This window comes from Adiantum capillus-veneris, chromosome 16 (assembly GCF_014529385.1).
Source record: "Adiantum capillus-veneris isolate H3 chromosome 16, ASM1452938v2, whole genome shotgun sequence".
Taxonomy (NCBI): Eukaryota; Viridiplantae; Streptophyta; class Polypodiopsida; order Polypodiales; family Pteridaceae; genus Adiantum; species Adiantum capillus-veneris.
Genome location: NC_140946.1, coordinates 4,871,521 through 4,893,981, shown reverse-complemented (window position 1 = coordinate 4,893,981; position 22,461 = coordinate 4,871,521). Strand labels below are relative to the sequence as shown.

Genomic DNA, 22,461 nt, shown 5'->3' with positions numbered 1-22,461 from the left:
CCCACACTTGTTGAGTAAGTTCGGCTTGCAAAGCGGGGTTGCCCATAGCTTGTTGCAACCTAGCAAGATAATTAACAAACATGGGGACATCATCATTAGCACCTTCATGTGCAAAATCAAAGTTGTCAATATTCATTCTACTCTCTTGGTTATTGTCAGCCATGCTAATTAAACTAATGTATAAAATTACTTTGTGCTTTGGTACCCTACAAACTCTTAGTCGCTACTCTTCTTTACCTTCTTTGAAAATTAGTTCTCAAGCAGCCACACCCGTGGTTTAGACACTGTTTATTGCAAAGACTAGTGGAGAGGGTCTAACATTGCTCAATTGATTATAGTTCCTATTGAGCTTGCTAGTAGCTCAATAATGGTTAAGCCAAAGGCAAGCCGCGAGAGACTCCATTATTAAGATTATAGTTCCCAACGATGTACCTCGAACTAAGTCCTTCTCAACCAAGATGATAGATCCGTGTCCCACTTACCCTATTGCAATAAACAGGCTCAACCTTTCATGGACAACTTAAGGACCTCTCTTCTTAAGCAAGAAAAGAGAAACCAATAGCTCTGATACCAATGTAATGGAAATGGCCCATGAACTTTAAGAATAGAGGAATTAAGAGAATGAAAGAGAGCATTTTTGTGAGACTACTTTGAGAACATAGAAGGTGAACTTAATAAGCGGTAGCAACATAACAATTATACTTAATTAACTTGGCATGAACAATACTTTTGCTAGAAAGAGAGAGAGAATTAGAGAACTTGGCAATAGTTGAGGACCGGATTTATGTGGAGCCCAGTTCCCCCTCCAATAGGCTTTTGTATTATAGATTCTCCCATAAAGAGAGGCTTGGTATAATACAATCTTTTTGTTCCTTGTGACCTTGGTGATGCGATGAAGATGGAAAGCTTCATGCATCACGAGCATAACGTAAACTTTGTAAAAGCATTAAACATCCCCGGCTTTAGTCCCAAGGCTTCAAACACCTTCAAAGGTGGAGAGAGCTAGGGGGGAATGAGGGTAGGGAAGAGGAATAAGAAACATTCATAGGAGAAAGAAATAGTTCCGCACTTATCATTACTCTTCTTGCTTAGCATAGCATAATAGCATAGTAATGTGAAGATGGAGAAGATGGAAAGCTTAAGCATTTAAGCATGGCTCTTGGTTAGATTTGCATTCCATAGCCAAGAGTGTTGGTGTAAGCTCTCAACTTCTCAACAAGCTTGGAGAATAAGATTGAGTTTTTCCACTTTCACAAAGTGAGAATGTGTGAAAAATGAGTGTGTGAGAGAGTGTATACCCCCAAGCACACCCCTTCCTTGCCTTGGTCAATCCCTCCTTGTATCTAAAACTTGAAGCTCATTGGACCTCTCTAAGCCTTGCCAATCACATGCATAATGCATTTTAAGAAACATGGGTATCATTAGGACAAGTGTCCTCCTTACATCTTTGAGAGAGAGAACCTGAAAATATCTAGATATTTGTTGAATTAAACTAGAAGCGCATTGGACCCCTCTTTAGCCAAGCCAATAGGATTCAAGCACACCATGTGGCTAAGCATAGGGAGAGCTTGACATGTGTCCATATGTCCCTTGAGAAAGGGGGTGCCCTTTGGGTGAGTGGGAGGTTAAGTCAAAGATTCCCTTAACTTTGGGGCTTTCCCCCTCCTTTGTAGGGTCTCTTTTTTACTCAAGCACCTTACCCCCCATGCACGCGAAGCTTCTCAAGCACCTTCCTCATCAAGCATGACAAGTACCTCAAGCACCTTAGTGCAAGCAAGGCAAGCACCTTAGTCAACAAGCATGACAAGCACCTTAGCCAACAAGCACCTCAAGCACCTTACTCATCAAACATGACAAGCACCTCAAGCACCTTAGTCACCAAGCATGACAAGCACCTCAAGCTTGGGCCGGGTTCCCACCTCAAGCACAGCCCTAGCTTGCCTAAGGTCTAAGGACTTTCAAATCTAACCTTTGGAGGTCTTTAATGAAGCAGGGTCTTTTAAGCTCCATTAGATGCACGTTGCTCTTTGATAGACTATCTCCTTTTGGACCCCTATTGAGATGTAACCATCTCTCCTCTTGGTCCTCTGGTGAGATAAGTCTAGAAGCACTTATTACACGTTGCTCTTTGGTAGACAATCTCCTTTTGGACCCCATTGAGAGGTAACCATCTCTCCTCTTGGTCTCTGCTGAGATAAGTCTAACTCTTGTTCCCGTTTATTCTCCCACATTAAATGATCAATTTAATATGGGAAAATCATTTGGGTTAGCTAGATATTATATTTTATGACATGGTCTCTCCTTGACATCCTGGCCTCGACACAATAAGAGACAGATCAAGAGAGAGCTAGTTACAACTTGTAGGTGTTTGATTCATAGGTTAACACAGATTTTAGATAGTGTTATAGTTATCCATAGAGCCAATCATGCAAGATTAAGCTAGATTGCTAGGCTTTTGCACATTTTATGTATAACATATATGTGGATTTTCTACGAGACACCGAATGTCTATCTATGGTCTATGTGGTCTTGTTGAGATTTTTGAGATTTTTCTTGAATTTTACGAAAACTCTATTAATTTTTCTCCATATTCTTGGCATGATTTCTATGTTTCTGGAGCTTACTCTCTGATCTTTTAGTGGTCAAGATTTACTCCCACTTTGACAATGATTGAGTTTTGACTCTCACTTTGACTGGTTTTGTCTGTTTTGGACATAGATTAGTGTTCTTGTACCCACTCTTGCAGGAATGAGATTTGTGTATGATTGTATAAATGCAAAAAACAATTGATTAAATTAACTAATTTATCATTGGACCCCTTGGGAGGCCAACCAATAGGCTTTAGGCATACCGTGAGGAAAACATGAGGAGGAGCTTGACAAGTGTCCTATTTGCTTTCTTTGTACCAAGCTTGCCTTGTGTGAGGGTGTGTGTGTTCTCTCTCTAGCCCCCTCTTGTAGGGCTCTCCCCCTCCTTGTAGGGATCTTTGTTGACTTTCAGGAACACCTTGCCCTCAAGCACCTTAGTCAGTAAGCATGACAAAGAACCTCAAGCTTGGGTAGTGTTCCCACAAGCACCTCAAGCTCCCTGGTCGGCAAGCATGACATGCACCTCAAGCATCTTAGCCAGCAAGCATGACAAGCACCTCAAGCACCTTAGTCATCAAGCACGACAAGCACCTCAAGCGGGCTCCCACATCAAGCTCACCCCTAGCTTACTTAAGGTCAAAGAACTTTTAACAATAACCTTTGGAGGTCTTTAATGAAGCTAACCCTAAGGTCTTTTAAGCTTCATTGGCTAGCCTTGATCTTTGACAGACCATCTCTCATTTGGGCCCCTTTACCATTGGCCCTGTGTCGAAATAGACCCAAAAGCACATGTCTATATTCTAACCCTTGTTTCTGTCTATTCTCCCACATTAAATGATCAGTTAAATGTGAGAAAATCATTTGGGTTGGTATTAGATTTTTATGACATTACCTCTCTCTTGCTATCATAGTCGTCCTCGACTATGAGGTAGAAGAGATAAAGCCTTAGTCAATCTTGCTTAGCGGGTAGAGGATCCCTTTTTACCCCACAACATCATTCCAAGATGGATGACTAATCCATTTGGTGCTTGGGAGACATATTTGCCATCACAAACATGATTCTAAGCATGCCTACTATTTAAATTTGTTCACAATAAAAAGAGAACTAGTCTTACAAGACAAAAACATCGATCATTTAAAAGAAATTTGTACATTTGCTTACTCTAATGTAGCATTGTAAGCATTGACAAGGTTCATACTATCCTTGATCTGTATTCCTTGTATCCATCTAGAATCTTCAAAAGGATAATTTTTTAAGTTAATAAGATACAGTCGAATAATCTTACCATGTCATAGTACCTTGTCTTCATTCCGAAGGATAGCTTCGGGTTGTAGCACCTCTTCTCAGTCTTCAATTTTGGGGGGGTCTTCACTAATTGGTTCACTTGGTGGCTCTCCTTTGTAGGGCTTAAATAGGCTCACATGAAAAGCATTGTGTATGAGGAGCCAATGGTTGGGCAGCTTGAGTTGATAAGCCATCTCATTGTTTGCCTTCAAGATTTGAAAAGGACCATAGTATCTTTTTGCTAATTTAGCATAATACTTTTGATAGCCCGTAGGATTTTTGCCACACATTTTGAAACATACTCTTGTATGTCCACTTTCATGGTAGACCAATAGAATTATGCCTCTACTCCTCGGAGAGTAGGTTGAATGTCTCTATGCCCCACATATAGGGAGGAGCATGGGATTCATACATGACTTTTTCACAAAAGGAGTGAGTAACACATAGCCTATTGCCATGGAGAAGATAACCATCCTGCAAGGTGAATGGTTCCTCTTTCTTTCCCACACCAAGGGTTGACATTACATCTTTAAAGTCAGAGTCAGCAGCATACTCATCTATCATAGAAGATAGATCATCGTTAGTTGCTATAGACACCGCATTAACTTTTGGTCGTCGTGAAAGTGCATCGGCCACTTGATTGTGCTTACCAGCAATGTGAGAAATATAAAAATAAAATTACACAAGAAAATTTACCCACCTCATTTGTTTGCCCTTCTTGAAGCAAGACTGCTCCAAGGCAATCACCACAAGCATCACATTGGACCTCAAATGGCTTTGAGAGATCCGGAAGCATGAGGACTGGTTCGGAGGTAAGCATCTCTTTGAGCTTGTCAAAAGCGTTTTGCTCCTTATCAGTCCATGAATACTTAACGTTCTTCTTTGTTAAGTCATGCAATGGTCCTGCTATTTGACAAAATATAGCTATGAAGCATCTATAATATACACACATACCAATAAAGCCTCTTAGCTCATGTAGATTCCTTGGATTAGGCCATGCTTTTATTACCTCTAACTTCGATGGATCCATACGGATTCCATCTTGAGAGATAATATGACCTAAGTATTTATCTCTTGAAGGAAAAATTTGCTTTTCTTTTGGTTGAGAAAAAGCTTGTTCTCCCTCAATGCTTGAAAAATCACTTGGAGATGTTGCTTGTGTTCCTGCAAGGACTTGGAGTAGATGATGATATCATCAAAGAACACTCTAGTGAATTTGCGATAGGGTCTAAAGATTTTCTCCATTAATCAATTGAACGTGGTTGGTGCATTAGTCAAGCCAAAAGACATGACTAGATATTCATAAAGACCAAACGTTGTACGAAATGTAGTCTTTAGGACATCTACATCCACTATCCTTATTTGATAATAGGCACTTTTAAGGTCAATCCTATTGAAGTAGGTAGAGCCTTGTAGCTTATCAAACAGATCTTCTACGCGAGGCACGTGAAATTTGTTTTTGATAGTGATATGGTTTACAAGTGGTATAGTACGACCAGACTCACTAGCATAAGCCTTTGAAAATAAGCACTTAAGTATCTACACCCACGACTCAAATTGGTTAGTTATAGAGAGTAGTGGAGTGGGTCTAATATTGCAGAGTTTCTAAGGGATATTTCCTTTCAGACTTCTTATGGCTCAATAATGGTAAAGCCGTATGTAAGTATAAAAAGACTCCATTATTAAGTCCAAATCTCCCAAGGTGTGCACCGTATCCCACATAGTGGGTTCAACAAAATTGATAATAGATCCCAGTCCCACTTACCCTAATATAATTAATAAAATCAACCATTAATAGGCTACTTAAGGACCTCTCTTCTTAAGCAAGAAAAGAGAAACCAAATGTCTGATACCAATGTAATGGAAATGGTCTATGAACTTTGAGACTAGCGAAATTAGGAAAATTAGAGAAAGCGCTCTTGTGAGATTACTTTGAGAGCATAGAGGGTGAACTTAATTGATGGTAGCAACATAAACATAGTACTTAGCTAACTTGGCATGAACAATACTTTTACCAGAGAGACAGAGAGAGAGAGAGAGAGAGAGAGAGAGAGATAGAGAGAGAGAGAGAGAGAGAGAGAGTTTAGAGAACATGACAACAATTGAGGACCAGATTTATGTGGAGCCGGTCCCTCCTCCAATAGGCATGTGTATTATAGATTATCCCATCAAGAGAGACATGGTACTATAAAATCTTTGTGTGCCTTGAGATGCAATGAAGATGTAAAGCTTCATGCATCAAGAGCATAATATAAACTTCACAAAAAGCATTATCTATCCCAAGGCCTCAAACACCTTCGAAGGTGGAGAGAGCTAGCGAGGAATGATGGTAGGGAAGAGGAAGAAGAAACATTCCATAGGAGAAAGAAGTAGTTCCTCACTTATCATCACTCTTCTTGCTAGCATACATAATAGCATAGTAAAATGAAGATGGAGAAGATGGTAGGCTTAAGCATTCAACCATGGCTCTTGGTTGGATTTGCATTCCATAGCCAAGATTGTTGGTGTAGGCTCTCAACTTCTCTACTAGCTTGGAGAAGGAGATGGAGCTCTTGCACTTTGCACTTCACACAATGAGAGTGTGTGTAAGTGTGTCTGGGAGAGTATAGCCCCCAAGCATCCCCCCTTCTTGCTTTGGTCGACTCCCCCTTCTTGTAGCTCATGCTTGAAGATCATTGGACCCCCACAAGCTTGGCCAATCACATGCAGGATGTATAACAAGCAACAAGGGTAGAGTGCTCAGTCTAGTTTGGGCTTGAGGGGGGGATTGTTGGGTTTTCAAGCCGATTACCAGTGAGAACATGCCCTATGGTATGCAGGCACAATCGCTTTTTAGGTGGAGTTTGCATCGCAAGTTTTTCATCTTTATATATGTAAAAGCTTCAAATCCAATACAAGCAATAGCGTGTTATTTTATGAGTCACTCGGTCTATACTTCTCTGCTTTCTCTCTCTTTCCCTTGTTAGTTTTCTCTGTAGGTCATCATCTTCCCATGGCTCCTCGCTGACACCCTCCATAGCCTCACAGACATTGCGTCCTTAACGCCCTCTATGGCAGCCATATACTTGCCTTTGTAGTGCTCAAGGCAAATCATGGTTGCAGTGTGATCCCCAAGAAGTTTGTCCATTGTGAACAAAGCCAATATTAGACTTCCTAGAGTGTGTTGAACTTGCATAGTACAAATCCGCATATCCACACATGTACATATCCTGCTCACCAAAGCTTAGGCATAGCTCTGAAATCCCTCTCGATTACATATCAACAATAAGTATCTAAAATCACACTCCTTGGTTTATAAAGAAATATAAAAGTTTGTCAATCTAGTCTACTCAAGGTATGGAGAAGTCCACTACCAAGCAAGAACCAAGTTTTTCAAACAAACTGCACATGGTGGAGGAGATCAAAATGCTAATAGCTTGCTTGAAGTATTCCAATGGTTTTACAGACAAGTGTGGCACTGAACAAGATCACAATAAGCCAAAAAATATATATATATATAATTATGATATTATTGCAGCTATATAGAGGAGTATACAAAAAAGGAAAGATGCATATAGTAGGTCATTTGCAAGTGAAAGGTTTTTACAATGGTTTTCACAATAGAGAGAGGCAACAAAGCAACTCGGGAATCATAAAAGGATCGGTTGTGGCTGCTTAAGCCAACATCATACTTCTCTCTCTCTCTCTCTTTCTCTCTCTCTCTCTCACTCTCTCTCTCTCTACTTCAAGCTCTCTCTTCTTGGAACCCAGCAACTACTTGCTTATGTCATAAAAATATAATATCTAACCAACCCAAATGATTTTATCATATTAAACTAATTAATTAATGTGGGAGAATAGACGAACACAAGGGTTAGAATATAGACATGTGCTTCTCTCTCTCTCTCTCTCTACTTCAAGCTCTCTCTTCTTGTAACTCAACAACTACTTGCTTATGTCATAAAAATATAATATTTAACCAACCCAAATGACTTTCTCATATTAAACCAATCATTAAATCTGCGAGAATAGACGGGAACAAGGGTTAGAATATAGACATGTGCTTTTGGGTCTATCTCAACACGAGGCCAATGGTAAAGGGGGCCAAATGAGAGATGGTCTGTCAAAGAGCAAGGCTAGCCAATGGAGCTTAAAAGACATTAGGGTTAGCTTCATTAAAGACCTCCAAAGGTTAGTGTTAAAAGTCCTTTGACATTAGGTAAGCTAGGGCTGAGCTTGAGGTGGGAGCTCGGCCCAAGCTTGAGGTACTTGTCATGCTTGATGACTAAGGTGCTTGAGGTGCTTGTCGTGCTTGATGACTAAGGTGCTTGAGGTGCTTGTCGTGCTTGCTGACTAGGGAGCTTGAGGTGCTTGTGGGAACACTACCCAAGCTTGAGGTGCTTGAGGTGCTTGTGCGAACACTACCCAAGATTGAGGTGGTTTCTCATGCTTGCTGACTAAGGTGCTTGAGGGTAAGGTGTTCCACAGTCAACAAAGATCCCTGCAAGGAGGGGGCGAGCCCTACAAGAAGGGGCTAGAGAGAGAACACACACACCCTCACACAAGGCAAGCTTGGTACAGAGAAAGCAAATAGGACACTTGTCAAGCTCCTCCTCAGGTTGCCCTCATTGTGTGCCTAAAGCCTATTGGTTGGCCTCCCAAGGGGTCCAATGATAAATTAGTTAATTTAATTAATTGTTTTCTCATTTATCAAGTTCTCTCTCTCAAAGGGGAAAGGGGACCACTTGTCCCAAGACTCACGACATAGAGTTTTAGGTTTACTCTTCAAACGTGAATTTGTGGTATACTCATAAAACCGTGAGTTTTAGGTGTCCTCACATTCAAGGGTTTTGGTACACCCATAAGCTAGTGCTACCACAGTGAACTTCCCTCAGACACATAGGGTGTAGGTGAAAATAGCTACCATCATATGGAGTTTTTGGTTTACTACCAAACCTTGGGTTTAGATTTATCCAGTAACCTCATGTGACGTGGTACAATAGGCTAAGAACAAACCAAAAACTGATAACTTGGGAGGTCTTACCACTTATGTGTGGCAGTGTCTATACCCATACAATTTATGGGACATGGTAGTAATTGACAATTGCTAGGCTAAAAAATAGCTTTGGCAGAAAATATGTAATTATGTTAACAACATACAAATTCGTATCAAATCTATGACACTAAGGAGAAAAAACAGTTTTTGAACTCTGCATGTATTGATTGACCAACTCGTTGTAGAAAACCTTTGATTTGGATTCTCTTCATACATAAGATCACCTTTTTGCGAGGACAACTTGTCCCATTGGATCAATCTCTGTTATTATCACCTCTTGGCAAACTCCTTTAAGGTTGTGAAGCACAAGAAAAACCGATGTTAGATGGCTTTTGAAAAACTGGAAGCCCATTTGGGATGCTCTTTATCTTTATGTTGATGAAGTTGAATTTTGTAGCTTTTTGAGATGCTAGCAAAACTACCAAGGAGCTCAACCAAAAGCTATGTCGGATTTCAAAACAAATTGCCAACTTACACTAGCTTTTTGAAATGCTGAATAACTGTCAACCTTGGTAGTCAAGGGCATTTTGATATGCCTTCATTGTGCATACCTTTTTGGCTTGACCATTATTGTGAGCTATTTGAGATGCTCACCAATTGCACACCAACTAGCTCTGTAGAAGAAAATGTTTTGCCAACAAATTCGGGTTGATTTTATTGAACCTCCAACCCTGCCGCATGAATCTGAGTGTATTCTTGACTATCATGATCTACATATGCGTCATCATGTACATCGACAAGCATTAGTCAAGTGGAAAGACAAACCTGAGGAAGGTGCATGCCACTTGGGAAAACATTAGTGTTCTTAATAAGAAATTTTCCACTTTTGTTTTCGAGGACAAAAACGCTTCTCCAAGGGGGGAGTAATGTTAGGCAAAGGGCCAGAGGCAAGGGGCTAGTCTGAAACGAGCTCGGGGGTTGCCTATATGAGAGGCAAGGGCTAGGTGGAGAGTACGGTTTCATACACTTTGGTCTCACATTAGAAATTAATTTTCATGATAATATCTCTTCTTTTTCATTACTATTGAACATTATGGCCTAAGGAAATTAGAATTCAAGAACTCATATAAGAATGTGTTTTTATCTTCAACAAATGAACTTCGTGTGCATGTTTGCATGAGTACGTGAGTCTGTGTGTGTGTACGCATGAGAGAGAGAGAGAGAGAGAGAGAGAGAGAGAGAGAGAGAGAGAGAGAGAGAGAGATTTTATTATCATCGTAGGACATGGTCTATGGGACCAAAGATACATGTGATGTACTATGCGTGGGACTTATAAGTGGCAGACTCTCGATACTCAAGGATCATGGTGATGAGTCACATTGGAGAGCCCACGCTATGGTAGAGAGAGAGAGAGAGAGAAGTTTTAACATCATAGGAACCATCCCAAGAGACCTCATCGACATATTTGATGACACAAGACTTAGGATGTGTTACTCAAGAGCGATCTGAGATGACCAATCTACCCCCAGAGAGAGAGAGAGAGAGAGAGAGAGAGAGAGAGAGAGAGAGAGAGAGAGAGAGAGAGAGAGAGAGAGAGAGAGAGTTTATGGTTATTATGGCAGTCCTTGTGTGTGGAAGTTTTACACAGAGTGTTTCTACATATAAAATGCTGCAAAGCGGGATAGACCGGCTAGCTCATTTGGAACATTGTGTATTTGAAAGGAGCAATTATAGCGTAAAGGTTTGGTGGAATAGAGATAACTTATAGTTAGATAGAATTCACATAAAATTTGGTTTACATTTCTTTTTATCTGGACTTTATAAGAAATTAGTTGCTATTTGATCACCTCCACTTACATTTTACTTAGGGTGTGGTCACGTGGGGCATAATTATTAGATATATATAAGTATGCCTACTATGCCGCTCTGACAGGAGATTCTCCATGGTCACACATGAAAGAAGAGCCCTTTATGACTGCCAGCTAGAGGTTATAGTTTGCGGGAGGCCTGTAGCTAGAGGTCATCGTGCGTGAGAGAAGCTTGTAGGTCTGTGCAAAGAGAAACGATGTTGCAGCAATCCAACTGATTGGAGATTGGGGCTTGAGGCCTTCATCACTGCGCCACACAACCATTAGCAAGGTGCACCTTTAAAAGTATCCCTGTCGCTTGCGTGACCATAACCACTACCTGCCTCCACGTTGCAGATTGCAAGCATTTAGTGGTTGCAAAGAAAGAGTTGATCATTAAAGGCACGGGCTGGTTACAAGCTCGACTATGCCAAAATCGACTTAATTGCAAATCTAAGTACATAGTACTACTAAGCCTCGCAACTATGCATTGCATGACCGTGAGTGAGGCATAGTTATTCAAAAAGAAATTGATAACTTTGCCTTGTGTGACCATTGCCTTAGGAGCTAATGGTGATGCAACATAAGTTGGGGTTATACGAAAGGCTTTTGATTAGTAGACTCTTGGAAGTGTTGTCACCCAAAATTCCACCTTTCTGTGGATCATAATTAGATTAGAGAGCCTGGCATTGGGTGAAAGACAAAGGGTTCTCGCTTCCCAAGACCCGGAGTATATATAATGTGCTGGTGTACAATGAGGATTGGTTTGCCCAGTCAACAGAATTTGGAAGAAAAACTAGTTAGAAGAACGATGGCAAAAGAGTGTTAATACCATCTGGGATATTAAATGGCCGGAATACATATAGGAATTCATCTGGAAGGTACTTTGGGGAGCCTTGCCTACTAGGAGTAAGGTGTACACTAGAGGGATCGGCTCTGACACATGATTTGGCTGCATGTTAGCCTCTAAAGACCCCGTCCATTTGTTCGGCAAGTGCCCTACTTCGCGGGGATTGGCCACTAGGGTTTGCAAATGGATAAGAAGAACTTGGAATATCATCTTCTTTACGGATGACCTAATTTTGGGAGGGCGTAGAATCCAAAGCCAGGCCGTTTTGGTGTGCACTCAAATTACCAAATTTTGCTACTTGAACCAAGTCTCGAAGTCTAGGAATTGTCGAGTTTTTGAGGGAAAACTGGATGTTTCTCTTTTTGATGATATTTTGTACATTTGAGCAGCACTGAGATCATAAATGTTGTTGGAGCAAGAAGCGGGTCATCTGGCAAGGATGAAGAGTGGATTCAGGCATTGAGTTGCTTAGAACACTCAAGAGGGTAGATGTATCAGGTTAGGTTTGGTATCTTTTCTTGTGTACAAGCCTCTGCAGGAACACTAGCCCCCTCAAGGCCACATGTAGTGCTTGAGGATAATTGTATCCTTTTCGAGCTAATATAAATTATCTCAACTCACAATTGTGAGAAGAAAAGAAAAGGAGTCCACTTATACAAGAAATTAGGCTCCTATCACACACAGACATCGGACAGGGCCCAAAAACCCTCTCTTGGGCGCACTGGCTGTCACACACAACATCCATTAGGGTTATTATTTTACTTTCTATAGGAGTATCACCAAATGGGTGTAGCCTACTTGGTTCTATGTCCACTTCACCCGAGTTGCATCGAGGGCTCAATGCCTATGAGCTTCGCTCCTTGATTTTCTTTTCATAATGTCTGCAACTGGATGGGGATGATCGAGTGGTCTATGCCAGATAATATTTTGAGGTTGTGGGCACGCAAATCGACCACTAACAAGCGGCCATGTGTGACAAGGTCCTTAATTTTGTTTAGATCCTTGGCCATTTATGGACATTGGATATCGTCGTGGGGGGGTGGGTGGGGTGGGGTTGGGGGGGGGGGGGGGGGGGGGAGCCTCGTCACTAATTGACACACCCCTAGGAAGGTGGGATCAATGGCTCACATTAGGCATCGCGAGGCGGGTGCAATTTGGGTCGTCGGATCAATTTTTAAACTAGGTGTGAACTCGGGAGGTATGTGCACCACACCAAATTTGATGTCAACTCGGTGTGAACTCACTAACACTCTTTGGCCTAGAGCGATTGAACTATTCCAAACACTCCCCAAAAAGATGTGGGTTCAAGTCGCAGGAAACCTCTGAACGGGTGAGCGCCGAAGCCAATCAGTGAAACCGTGGGGTAGTAGGTGGAAGGGTAAATGTCCCAAAAAGGATGCCCTTTCGTCGAAACTCACTAACACTCTTTGGTCTAGAGTGATTGAACTATTCCAAACATTCCTCAGAAAGATGTGGGTTCAATTCGCAGGAAACCTCCGAACAGGTGAGCGCCGTAGCCAATCGGTCAAACCATGGGGTAGTAAGTGAAAGGGTAAATGTTCCAAAAAGGACTACCATTCTGCCGAAACTCACTAACACTCTTTGGTCTAGAGCGATTGAACTAGTCCAAACACTCCCTAGAACTCGGGAGTTATGTGCACCACACCAAATTTGATGTCAACTCGGTGTGAACTTGATGTGAACTAAGTTTGAGCTTGGTGTGAACTTGGGAGGGTATGCACACCACACCAAACTTGGTGTGAGCAAAGTGTGAACTAGGTGTAAACTTATACGCGATGACTTGATCTATAAACTTAACACATACACACTTTTCAACGAGCGTGTGATAGCTTAGTGATTGGCATCGATTCCAACGGGGAGAGAGGGTACGGGTTCAAGCCCTGGATCTGCAAATATGGGTATCTTTTGCATTCCCTAAGCAATCCAACGATCACGATCAAGTGGCGATCGATTGATCCCACCTCCGAAAAGGAGGTGTCAATTAGTGATAAGGGGGAAGGGGGGGGGAGGGGGAAGGGGGGACTGAGGACTAAGTGACACGAGCATGGGAGGGTGGGATCTACGGTGGGAGGATCGTGGGCCGTAAATCTGGGGTGCAAGTACCCTAGATTACTTTTTGTAATCTAGGGTACCCGCATTTCGATTTTGCGGTCGTGGGGTTTGAACACGTGACCTCACCCATGCGAGACACATGCCCTAACCACTTCGCCTTGCATGTGCTTCTGAAAAATGCAGGCCCTAATTTACTTGAAACACGAGTGCAAGGTGGCGGTGCTGCCACCAAGCTCTACGGTCCACAATCGCCTCACCATAGATCCCACCCTCCTATGCCCGTGTCACTTAGTCCCGCTGGGATTTTGGGGGGGGGGGGGGGGGGGGGGGGGGGGGGGGCTCAAGACTCAATGGCACGGGGTCTTGAATGAAGACCCTGCCATGAGATCCACAATAATTGCACACACAAAAGCAGAGGCATGCTCGATCGTTGGATGTTTAAAAAGTGAACTCGGACATCTAAGGTGTAAACTCAAACAAGCATAAGTACACGTGAACACGCATCCAATTCAATGAAATGACACACACACCCGGTTAACTCACTGGCCTACCACAACACCTGTCTGAGTTCGAATCCCTATCGGTGATCCTTCGCCATTTTTTTTTCGCCGTCTGATCGCCTTGAGATCCCCCCGTCTGTCATCTGCTATTGATCCCATGGCAGGTCTTTTCGTTCAAGACCTCGTGCCATTTAGTCACTAGGATCGGGAGGGGAGGTTTGTGGTGGTGTTTTGTTTTTTAATCCAAATATCCAGAATCCAGATTCCAATTGTGCAAATTTAAAAGGAGAGGAGAGCTCAGAGGAGGAAGACTCAAGAGTCAAGAGGTGGGTTGGCCTAGCCTGTGCTTCTCCTTAATTTAACGTCTAGTTCTCTGCCACCGCTCTTAAATGCTCAAGTGAGACTGGGTGGACTTCCGAGTTGAGTTCACCCACTCTCACCTTCACGTCTGTCCAGTAGCCCACGAGGTATACTACACTTTTTAAAATTTCACCCAGGGAGGCCACATTCCACGGATTGTCATTACTCCCTCGACCTCCGTACTTCGCCTGAGTCCCGACCTCTTCTCTAGTCTCTTCTTTTCTGCGTAGGTAGGCTGTCTTAATTTTGTCATCGCAAGACAAGCTTAGGCCCCTTTTCCTCGTTGCAGCCATTGCCACCACATAATAAATAGTAATGACTCATGAGGGTTTGATCACTCAACGGCTCGTCGGTTTCGTGTGCAGGCTGGCCCGTATCTAGCTAGGTACACTACATGGAATGCCCACGCAGAGGTGTTTCTGTCAAACTGCAAGGGCCTGTGATCTGTTGAAGCTGCCAAGGCGCACTGTTACATATCCAGGCGGGCAGCCTAAGCTCAAGTCCAGCCTAGTACTAGCTAGTGTATTCCGTCGGAAGGGCCTTTTCTATGGAAATACTACCCCGCCTGCATTTTGTAGTGGTGTCATGGTGGGGTACTGTTATCCTGCATTGTCTGGTGGCCAGTGTTGTGCATTGCGTCGCAAATTCTGTGCCGTTAGTAGCGCAATCCGTCTCCAACCCCAGTGGAATTTGTGCGCTACTGGTGCTAAATCGCGGCTATAATTGTCAGGAGTTCAAGGTAGCGGTCTCGTGGTTTTGCTCTCATGATGTGCTGTACATGATGATTCAATACGTTGGACATCCAATCAGTACGAATATTCTCTCAGGTGCCAACAACGGACGGATTTTGGCTTGGCGTGCAGCGCATTTCTAGCAGGAAGTTCAGGGCTTCCAAGGGGCCTGCGTTTCTCTACCATGGGTTGATGCAGGTAAACGTGATATCACGGCGATCTCTGAGAGAGAGAGAGAGAGAGAGAGAGAGAGAGAGAGAGAGAGAGAGAGAGAGAGAGAGAGAGAGAGAATCAAATACAGGGCGGTGACATCTGGGTGCTAAATGCACCAGAGGAGTCCCTGGGATTCCTGTTGGTGGATAATGGATACGACGTATGGTTGGGTAGCACTCGCTCTTCCAAATTCAGCTATGGCCATGCCTCTTTTCTGCGAAGCGACCCGGTAATTATATCCTGTGTCTTATTGTGCACATGCAAAATGTGATTTTCTTGCTGACAGTGCAGGTGTATACTAGTATCCCAGAGTTGAGTGGGATCGACTATTCGTTCTCGTTTGCATTTTCTGGAGTTTGGATACCGTATTATGTGAAGATTCTAGGCTGACGTGAATCTTGCCCTGCAACGCTTCTTTTTCCTTGGATAAATTTAGCATGTACAGCTTGAGAGAGAGAGAGAGAGGAAAGAAGCTACACAAACTGTGTTAACACCTCCAAGGTGCTTGAACCATTGAAACTACAAGCTCACAATTCTAGGAGGCCAGATTCAGCTGCGCCAAGTAGAAGCGAAGGATACAGTCAAGGACAAGTTATGCCACTCTCCAAGAAGTAGATGAACCCTTTGGACCCTTTCGGTGGTTCAGCGGGATCTATGCAAATTCACCTTCTCCATTGTTATAAATATGATTTTTTTTGAGCTGCAAACTGTTTATTCAATCAAAGAGAAGTTACGATAGGCTCTGAGTAATTTGTGGATGTATTGGCATCAGGTAAACGGTCTAGACTAGCTAGTGATGCAGGTGCTGAGTGGATGTTGATGTGGATTTTGCAGGAGTTCTGGAACTGGGGTTGGGACGACTTGGTTTCTGAAGATCTGCCATCCATGCTTCGGTTTGTGCACATGCAAACGAGTCAACTCATCTACTTTGTTGGTTATTCCCAGGCAAGTTTAATGAGGTGTATATGTCGGAAACACAATACGCATACTGAGGTTCTGACCATGCGGTGGCATGAGCTGGTGGTAGGCATGTCGATATTGATACTTGACTGCATGGCATTGTTATTCAGGGAACAATGACAGCGTTTGCTGCATTTTCGCAAAGCGATGTGGCAGATTTAGTGAAGAAGGCAGCCATGCTCAGTCCCATCGCATATCTTAATCATGTCACATCACCTGTTGCCTCCATCGTGTCTTGGCTGTTTCTTGACAAGGTCGGCTACTTTTAATTATTACTGGATGATTATCCGATCAATTATGTTATGGTGTGAATTGCTATACTGATTATAAGGTGGTCGATGCATCCCCGTCAGGTTCTACTGCTTGCTGGTGTTCATCAATTTAACATCTCAGAGTGAGTATCTGGAATGTTGACGTGCATATTAATTAGACTTAGTTGAGTTTTTAGGAGGTCGATGGAGACGAGCTTGTTAAAGTGTGGAGTGAGTGTTAACGACGTTGACGTGCTGCTGCAGTGCCGGGGGCAAGCAGGTCATTAATGCGGTGTGTAGTAAGCTGAAGAGAGCAGATTGCTTCAGCGATTTGTTAAGTCTGGTCACAGGTTAGTATAGCGTTTGATCTCTTCCTATTCGTAGCCGTTACCTTGTGCAAGGCTAGGCCTTCTCTGATCATGATCAGCTCATGTGGCATTATATGCTGCTGCAGGCCCAAATTGCTGCATCAACAAGTCGCTCATCTCGTACTACAACAAGTTTGAGCTTCAGACTACCTCCATGAAGAACCTGGCACAAATGGCTCAGTGTAAGGAATTAATTTGGCATATATATTAGCGTACCTGTGTGGGTGTGTGTGTGTGTGTGGTCAGCCAGATGGAGAGGCTATATTAATTATATAATTAGTAGCTGACCAATATGATGATGGGGTGGGGGCGGTGATGCTAGTGTTGCGGACAGGAAGGTTCGGCAAGTACGACTATGGGTGGTTTCGGAACTTGGGGCATTACGGCGACTTCTTCCCACCCAGCTACCAGCTGAGAAACATCCCTGGCAGCCTGCCCATCATGCTGGCGCACGGCGGCCAAGACCAGCTGGCGGACGAGATGGACGTGCGCCACCTCATGCTGGAGCTGCCCAGCGTCACGCAACTGCTCTTTGTGCCGCACTACGCCCACGGCGACTTTGTCTTGGGTTTCTCGGCCCGCACCCTCGTCTACCACAAGCTCCTCCTTTTCTTTGCAGCCACATAGCTCTCAGTACTGCAGCCAGGTATCTTCCAGCTTCTCCTTCGTTCATTCATTCATTCAAGGATGCTCTCTGTACGTCTCAAGTACTGATTCAAGGATACCTCGATCCCTCCATCCTACTACTTCCCTCATGGATCTATTAATTCTATCTACCATCCATCATATCCATATAATCCATTGAGGCATTTATAAATATGTTTCTGGATTTGGTCCGGGCCCTATGAGAACAAGTGCTCCTCCAGCTTGAAACACGCTGGCTGTGGCTGTACCAACAACCAGGGACAACGATTTCAAGTGCCGGAGATAGATGCATCTTTATTTCCATGGATACTTATTTAAAGCAATGGCAATTTTGTATAACAATCGGCGTTGTGATTTTGAGAGAGAGAGAGAGAGATCCAAAGATAGTGGATTTTAAAAATAAAACTAAACAAAGTGAGGAGTCAAGAAGGCCCCCCTAAATGAGACAGAGTTATGGAAAATAGAAATATGTCTAATTGAGTGCTCACAATCATGTCATTTTTGTTGTTTTTTTCAATATCAAATTGTAGTAGTTTCCACAAAAAAAAAAGAGGTATTTAAAAAGAATCTTCTTCAGATGCTCACTCTCCTCAATTGAGGCAGGGGTGCTTCTTTCTCACTGTGTGATGCGTGTCTCCCCTCCCCCCCTCTCTCTCTCTCCTCATTACTTCAAGAAAGGCGAAGTAAGCAACTAGCATGCGTGAGTTTTTCTCTCTCTCTCTCTCTACTTGTCTATCTGACCACGAGGCAAGGTTGAGGGGAGAGTATCTCTCTCTCTCTCTCTCTCTCTCTCTCTGTCTCTCTCTCTGCCTTCTTGCGATGGGTCGCAAGCGTTGGGCTATAGAGCACACCATCGGAGTTGGCCGGAGCAATGAGAACATGCCACGTGTCAGTGGAAGGGAACCGGAATCCCTCCTCGTTATAGATTATGGATAAATAATCACAAATCACAAATGCTTTATATGTCAGGAAAGGCTCCACTTAAACAACAACGTGAAAAAGATGGACCTTTATGAAAACCTTACATGAAAGGACTTTTTCACAGCCTAAACTATCAAGAAAAATTTAAATGAGTCAATACTTCACATCATGAGATGAAGCTCCTATGAATGCACTCCTTAATTCTTTGTTCTCGAAGGTATTTTTTAGCAGGCCAAGAAGTCCAAGGTAGGTGACTGCAATGTTGGAAACTAGCCACTCGTGTGGCATATACTTTTCGTGAAAATTATGGTAGGAGCATGTGTGCATCTCCATAGTGGAGGGTGCTAACCGGAGGGAACCCTTTCAATAGATGTACACCCCACCCCATAATATAGACTAAGGAATAATAAGCTTCACTTTTTTTTACTTTTTTTTAATGCTAGACAAGAGTCTTTATACACTTTTCATTTAACCTTAATCGGTGACACTATCCGAGCAAGGGCTTTTGCCACTAACTTCACCCACTCAATTTAATATTTTTTCAATTCCACTTGCTTAGGGCATCGTGGTGGAAGACTCATATACTATGTATGTGTGACTAGGGTGGCATGATAATGACCAAGTGTCCCTTTACAAGGGTCTAGTTATTGTGGGACTTGCTTGAGCCACCATATTCTATGTACTTGAATCGAATGTAACTTATCACTCACCTCGTTGAACTGCCTTAGTTACCTACCATAATCTCAACAGGAAATGCCACACATCCTAGTGGGTCGGCTTAGCAAGCTTCACGATAATGTATTGGTAGTAGGGGTGTTACCACTGTAACTCTTAGCTCTTGTAGTCAGCAAACACTTGTGACAGGATGAATTTCTATTTCTATTTGCACTCTCCACAAAACGGATTGCATGATCAGTATGTGGCTACTTCCAAATTGATTGAGGACTCTCCAATGTCGTCACTAGCAGGACGGGCCTATTGCTAAGGCCTCTAATATGCACTAACTCACTCATTCATGCCTATTGCTACAATAGCTATGAAACAAGGTGAAAACTCACGCTGGCATTCTTAAACAAAAATTGAAAAGGAATTTATATGAAGCACATAAATGAGGGGACCTGTTCATGAACTAAATTCCAAAGAAGATTTCAATGCTTCATATCCAATTGCAAAGGCAACTAGGTTGATTATAGGACACGGTGTCTATTTCGAAAATGGTTAAGATTTACAAGTCATGTTCAAAATATTGATGGTCTATATGTACAAGAATGCAACAAATTGTTTCAATGCTACCATCTTTACACGAGGTTCAAGAGTTTTTTCCAACATAAAATTTGGCGAACTTCTTTTGAACACAGAAATGTGAAAAGGCTTAAAATTACAAGGCAAATACAAGAGCTTGTTACTAGTCTTCAACACTTAAAATGGCCAAATGCATAAATTTTGTGAAGCTAAATGTGAAAAGGCTGGAAACTACTAGGCAAAGATAAGAGCTTGTTACATTTTTTTTCCAATATTTAAAATGGCTAAATGCATAATTTTGTGAAGCTTGTCAATTTGGGTAGAAAGCGAGGTATTTTCCCCTCATGATAATCATGTAAGCGAAGCATGTTAAAGTTAGTAGATTTTAATGTAGAGGTACTACAAAGGATGCTTTTATGGGTAGACATAGACCTTATGTTACCTTCATTAATGGAGACATATTGCGTCTAAACACCATTTCATTAATTAATTAATCAATCAGGTTCGCTTTCGCCCTAACATTTTGGGTGCTCGTTGGTTCACGCGCAACGATGTGCTCGCACTTCACAGACCACGCCCCCCCATCCACAGACCACGCCCCCGCATCCATCGCCATGGCGACCTCGGCGTTGAGCCATGCTCCCTCTGTCGTGAAGGCGCTGAACCAGGCTCCCTCTTTGCGCACTGCCCTCAGCCATGCTCCAGTACGTACTACGTCCCACTCTCCTGTGCGAAGCACGACCTTGGCCTACACAACCGCCATTATCTCCTACTGATTAACAATGTCCTTCCCTCCTCCTTTCGCACACCAAACGACTGGAGTCCGTTCCCTTGCAGAGTCCACAAGCTTCAGACACCAAACAACTGCAGTCCGTCCCGTTGCAGAGTCCATAGGCTGCGCAGCCCACTATCCGAAGCTCTGCCGAAACAGGCTGCAGCAGAAGAGACAGCCGCGGAGAGAGAGAGAGAGAGAGAGAGAGAGAGAGAGAGAGAGAGAGAGAGGCAGACCCCAGAGGGCTCAACTCCCTTCAATTGCGACAGAGCCCCGTCCAGCTACGCTCTGGCTCAACAGCACGCCCCGCCTGTGCGATACCGCGCAAAAAAAAAATCGCTGCCTCTGATCAAGCGCCTGCGGACACGCGGCATCTCTCTCTCTCTCTCTCTCTCTCTCTTCCTTTTGCTTTACTTTCCGGAGGGTATCTCAAGAGATACCCTCTAACTTGACCTGCTGCCAAAATCGCGGTAACATACTGACCATATAAAGAAAGTATGGTGTATATTCTCGAGGAGAAAGGTGAGTTGTTTATTCACTTTCAATATTCAAGGTTCCGACTGAAATACAAACTAAAATTTATTTACCATCCCTGAGGAAGAGGGGAATACTTTTCCGATGAGTTTAGTAGTTTTCTTTCATAAACATGGAATCTATAGACAATTTTAAGGTAAGTATACTCCATAAAAAAATGGCTTTGTTGAGAAAAGAATAAGCATCACAAAATTTACAAGGGCAAAAATGAATGAGAAGAATATACCTTAGTGTTATGGGTCTGACACCCTCTACGTTTGTCTATGAGGAGAAGGCATTTATGAGCAACATGATTGTCAGTTAGATTCCACTATTATCATCCGATGATCGTGGTCGAATGTTGCCGGATAGCTAGATAAGATTCTGGAGAAATTTAGCAATGTGCCAATTTGGCCACATACACGTATAGCTCATTCATTGCAAATGGGATGTAAAAAGAGACTTTGTTTTGGCATCTGTCTTTCCACCGGCTTCTTGGAAGGAGGTGCAAAGCGGACTGTTAACCCCTCTCCACGATGGCTCAATGTCGAACACCTAGGGCCATTATGCTATATTCCATGTAGATTTTGGGAGTCAATCAAATGGCTATTTTTAACCATTTTTTAGATCTATCATGTATGGAAGGCTCTACTTATTGTGGTTCTTTTTGAGATATTTACACTTGTGTTTTACATTGTGTGAGAGTCTCTATAGTTCTTGCATGCATATAGCCATTCCTCTCTATTGTTTTCGTTCAGCTATCGAAGCTTCTTACAAAAGTGTACAACTCGAAAGATTTACCTATGTATTGTAATTACTCTAGTATTAAAAAAAATAATTCTCCATGTTTTGTGTGTATCATTTGCTTATAAAAATTCTATCTTCTAATGTATGTTTGTAATTCTTACCATAAAATGGCATTTGAGGAGAAGTTTATTAGCAAAGATATGATTTGGCACATTTCAAATGTATTGCTCGTGTGCATCTCCCAAATGAGATGTAAACAAACCTGTGTGTTTATTGGTTATACCCTTGCACAAAAAGGGTATGTTACAGCCTTGTATGTCACACATCAAGTGCGGGTGAGTAAGGTTATGGTTTTTGATGAGTTGAAGAGATGATGTGCTCATGTAAAGTTGATGTCGTGGTTGATCTAGAGGAGAACATGGCTACAAAAAATGCAAGTTGAGTAACATGCTTTGAGTGGACAACAAGGGTCCCGTAGTTCAAGTCATGCTGAGAATGGATGGAGTAGTAGGTTGCTAAGAGTGTAAGTCTTGAAAGTTAATCAAATATATTAAGGATAAAAGAAAGGTTGTTGATGCCCCATACATTCCTCATCAAGCCTTTGCTCCAAGCCCCTTGAA

General features: G+C 42.7%; 1 protein-coding gene across 1 annotated transcript; it reads left to right on the top strand.

Moving 5' to 3' along the window:
• The first annotated feature begins 14,874 nt into the window (after positions 1 to 14,874).
• LOC147438485 (triacylglycerol lipase 1-like) lies at positions 14,875 to 17,768 on the top strand. The gene is made up of 9 exons (XM_086484583.1): positions 14,875 to 15,217; positions 15,306 to 15,407; positions 15,511 to 15,651; positions 16,257 to 16,367; positions 16,493 to 16,636; positions 16,736 to 16,776; positions 16,898 to 16,983; positions 17,088 to 17,183; positions 17,324 to 17,768. Exons 1-9 carry the CDS (start codon positions 15,026 to 15,028, stop codon positions 17,626 to 17,628), a joined length of 1,218 nt encoding a protein of 405 aa, XP_086340709.1. The 5' UTR covers positions 14,875 to 15,025; the 3' UTR covers positions 17,629 to 17,768.
• The last annotated feature ends 4,693 nt before the right edge of the window (positions 17,769 to 22,461 follow it).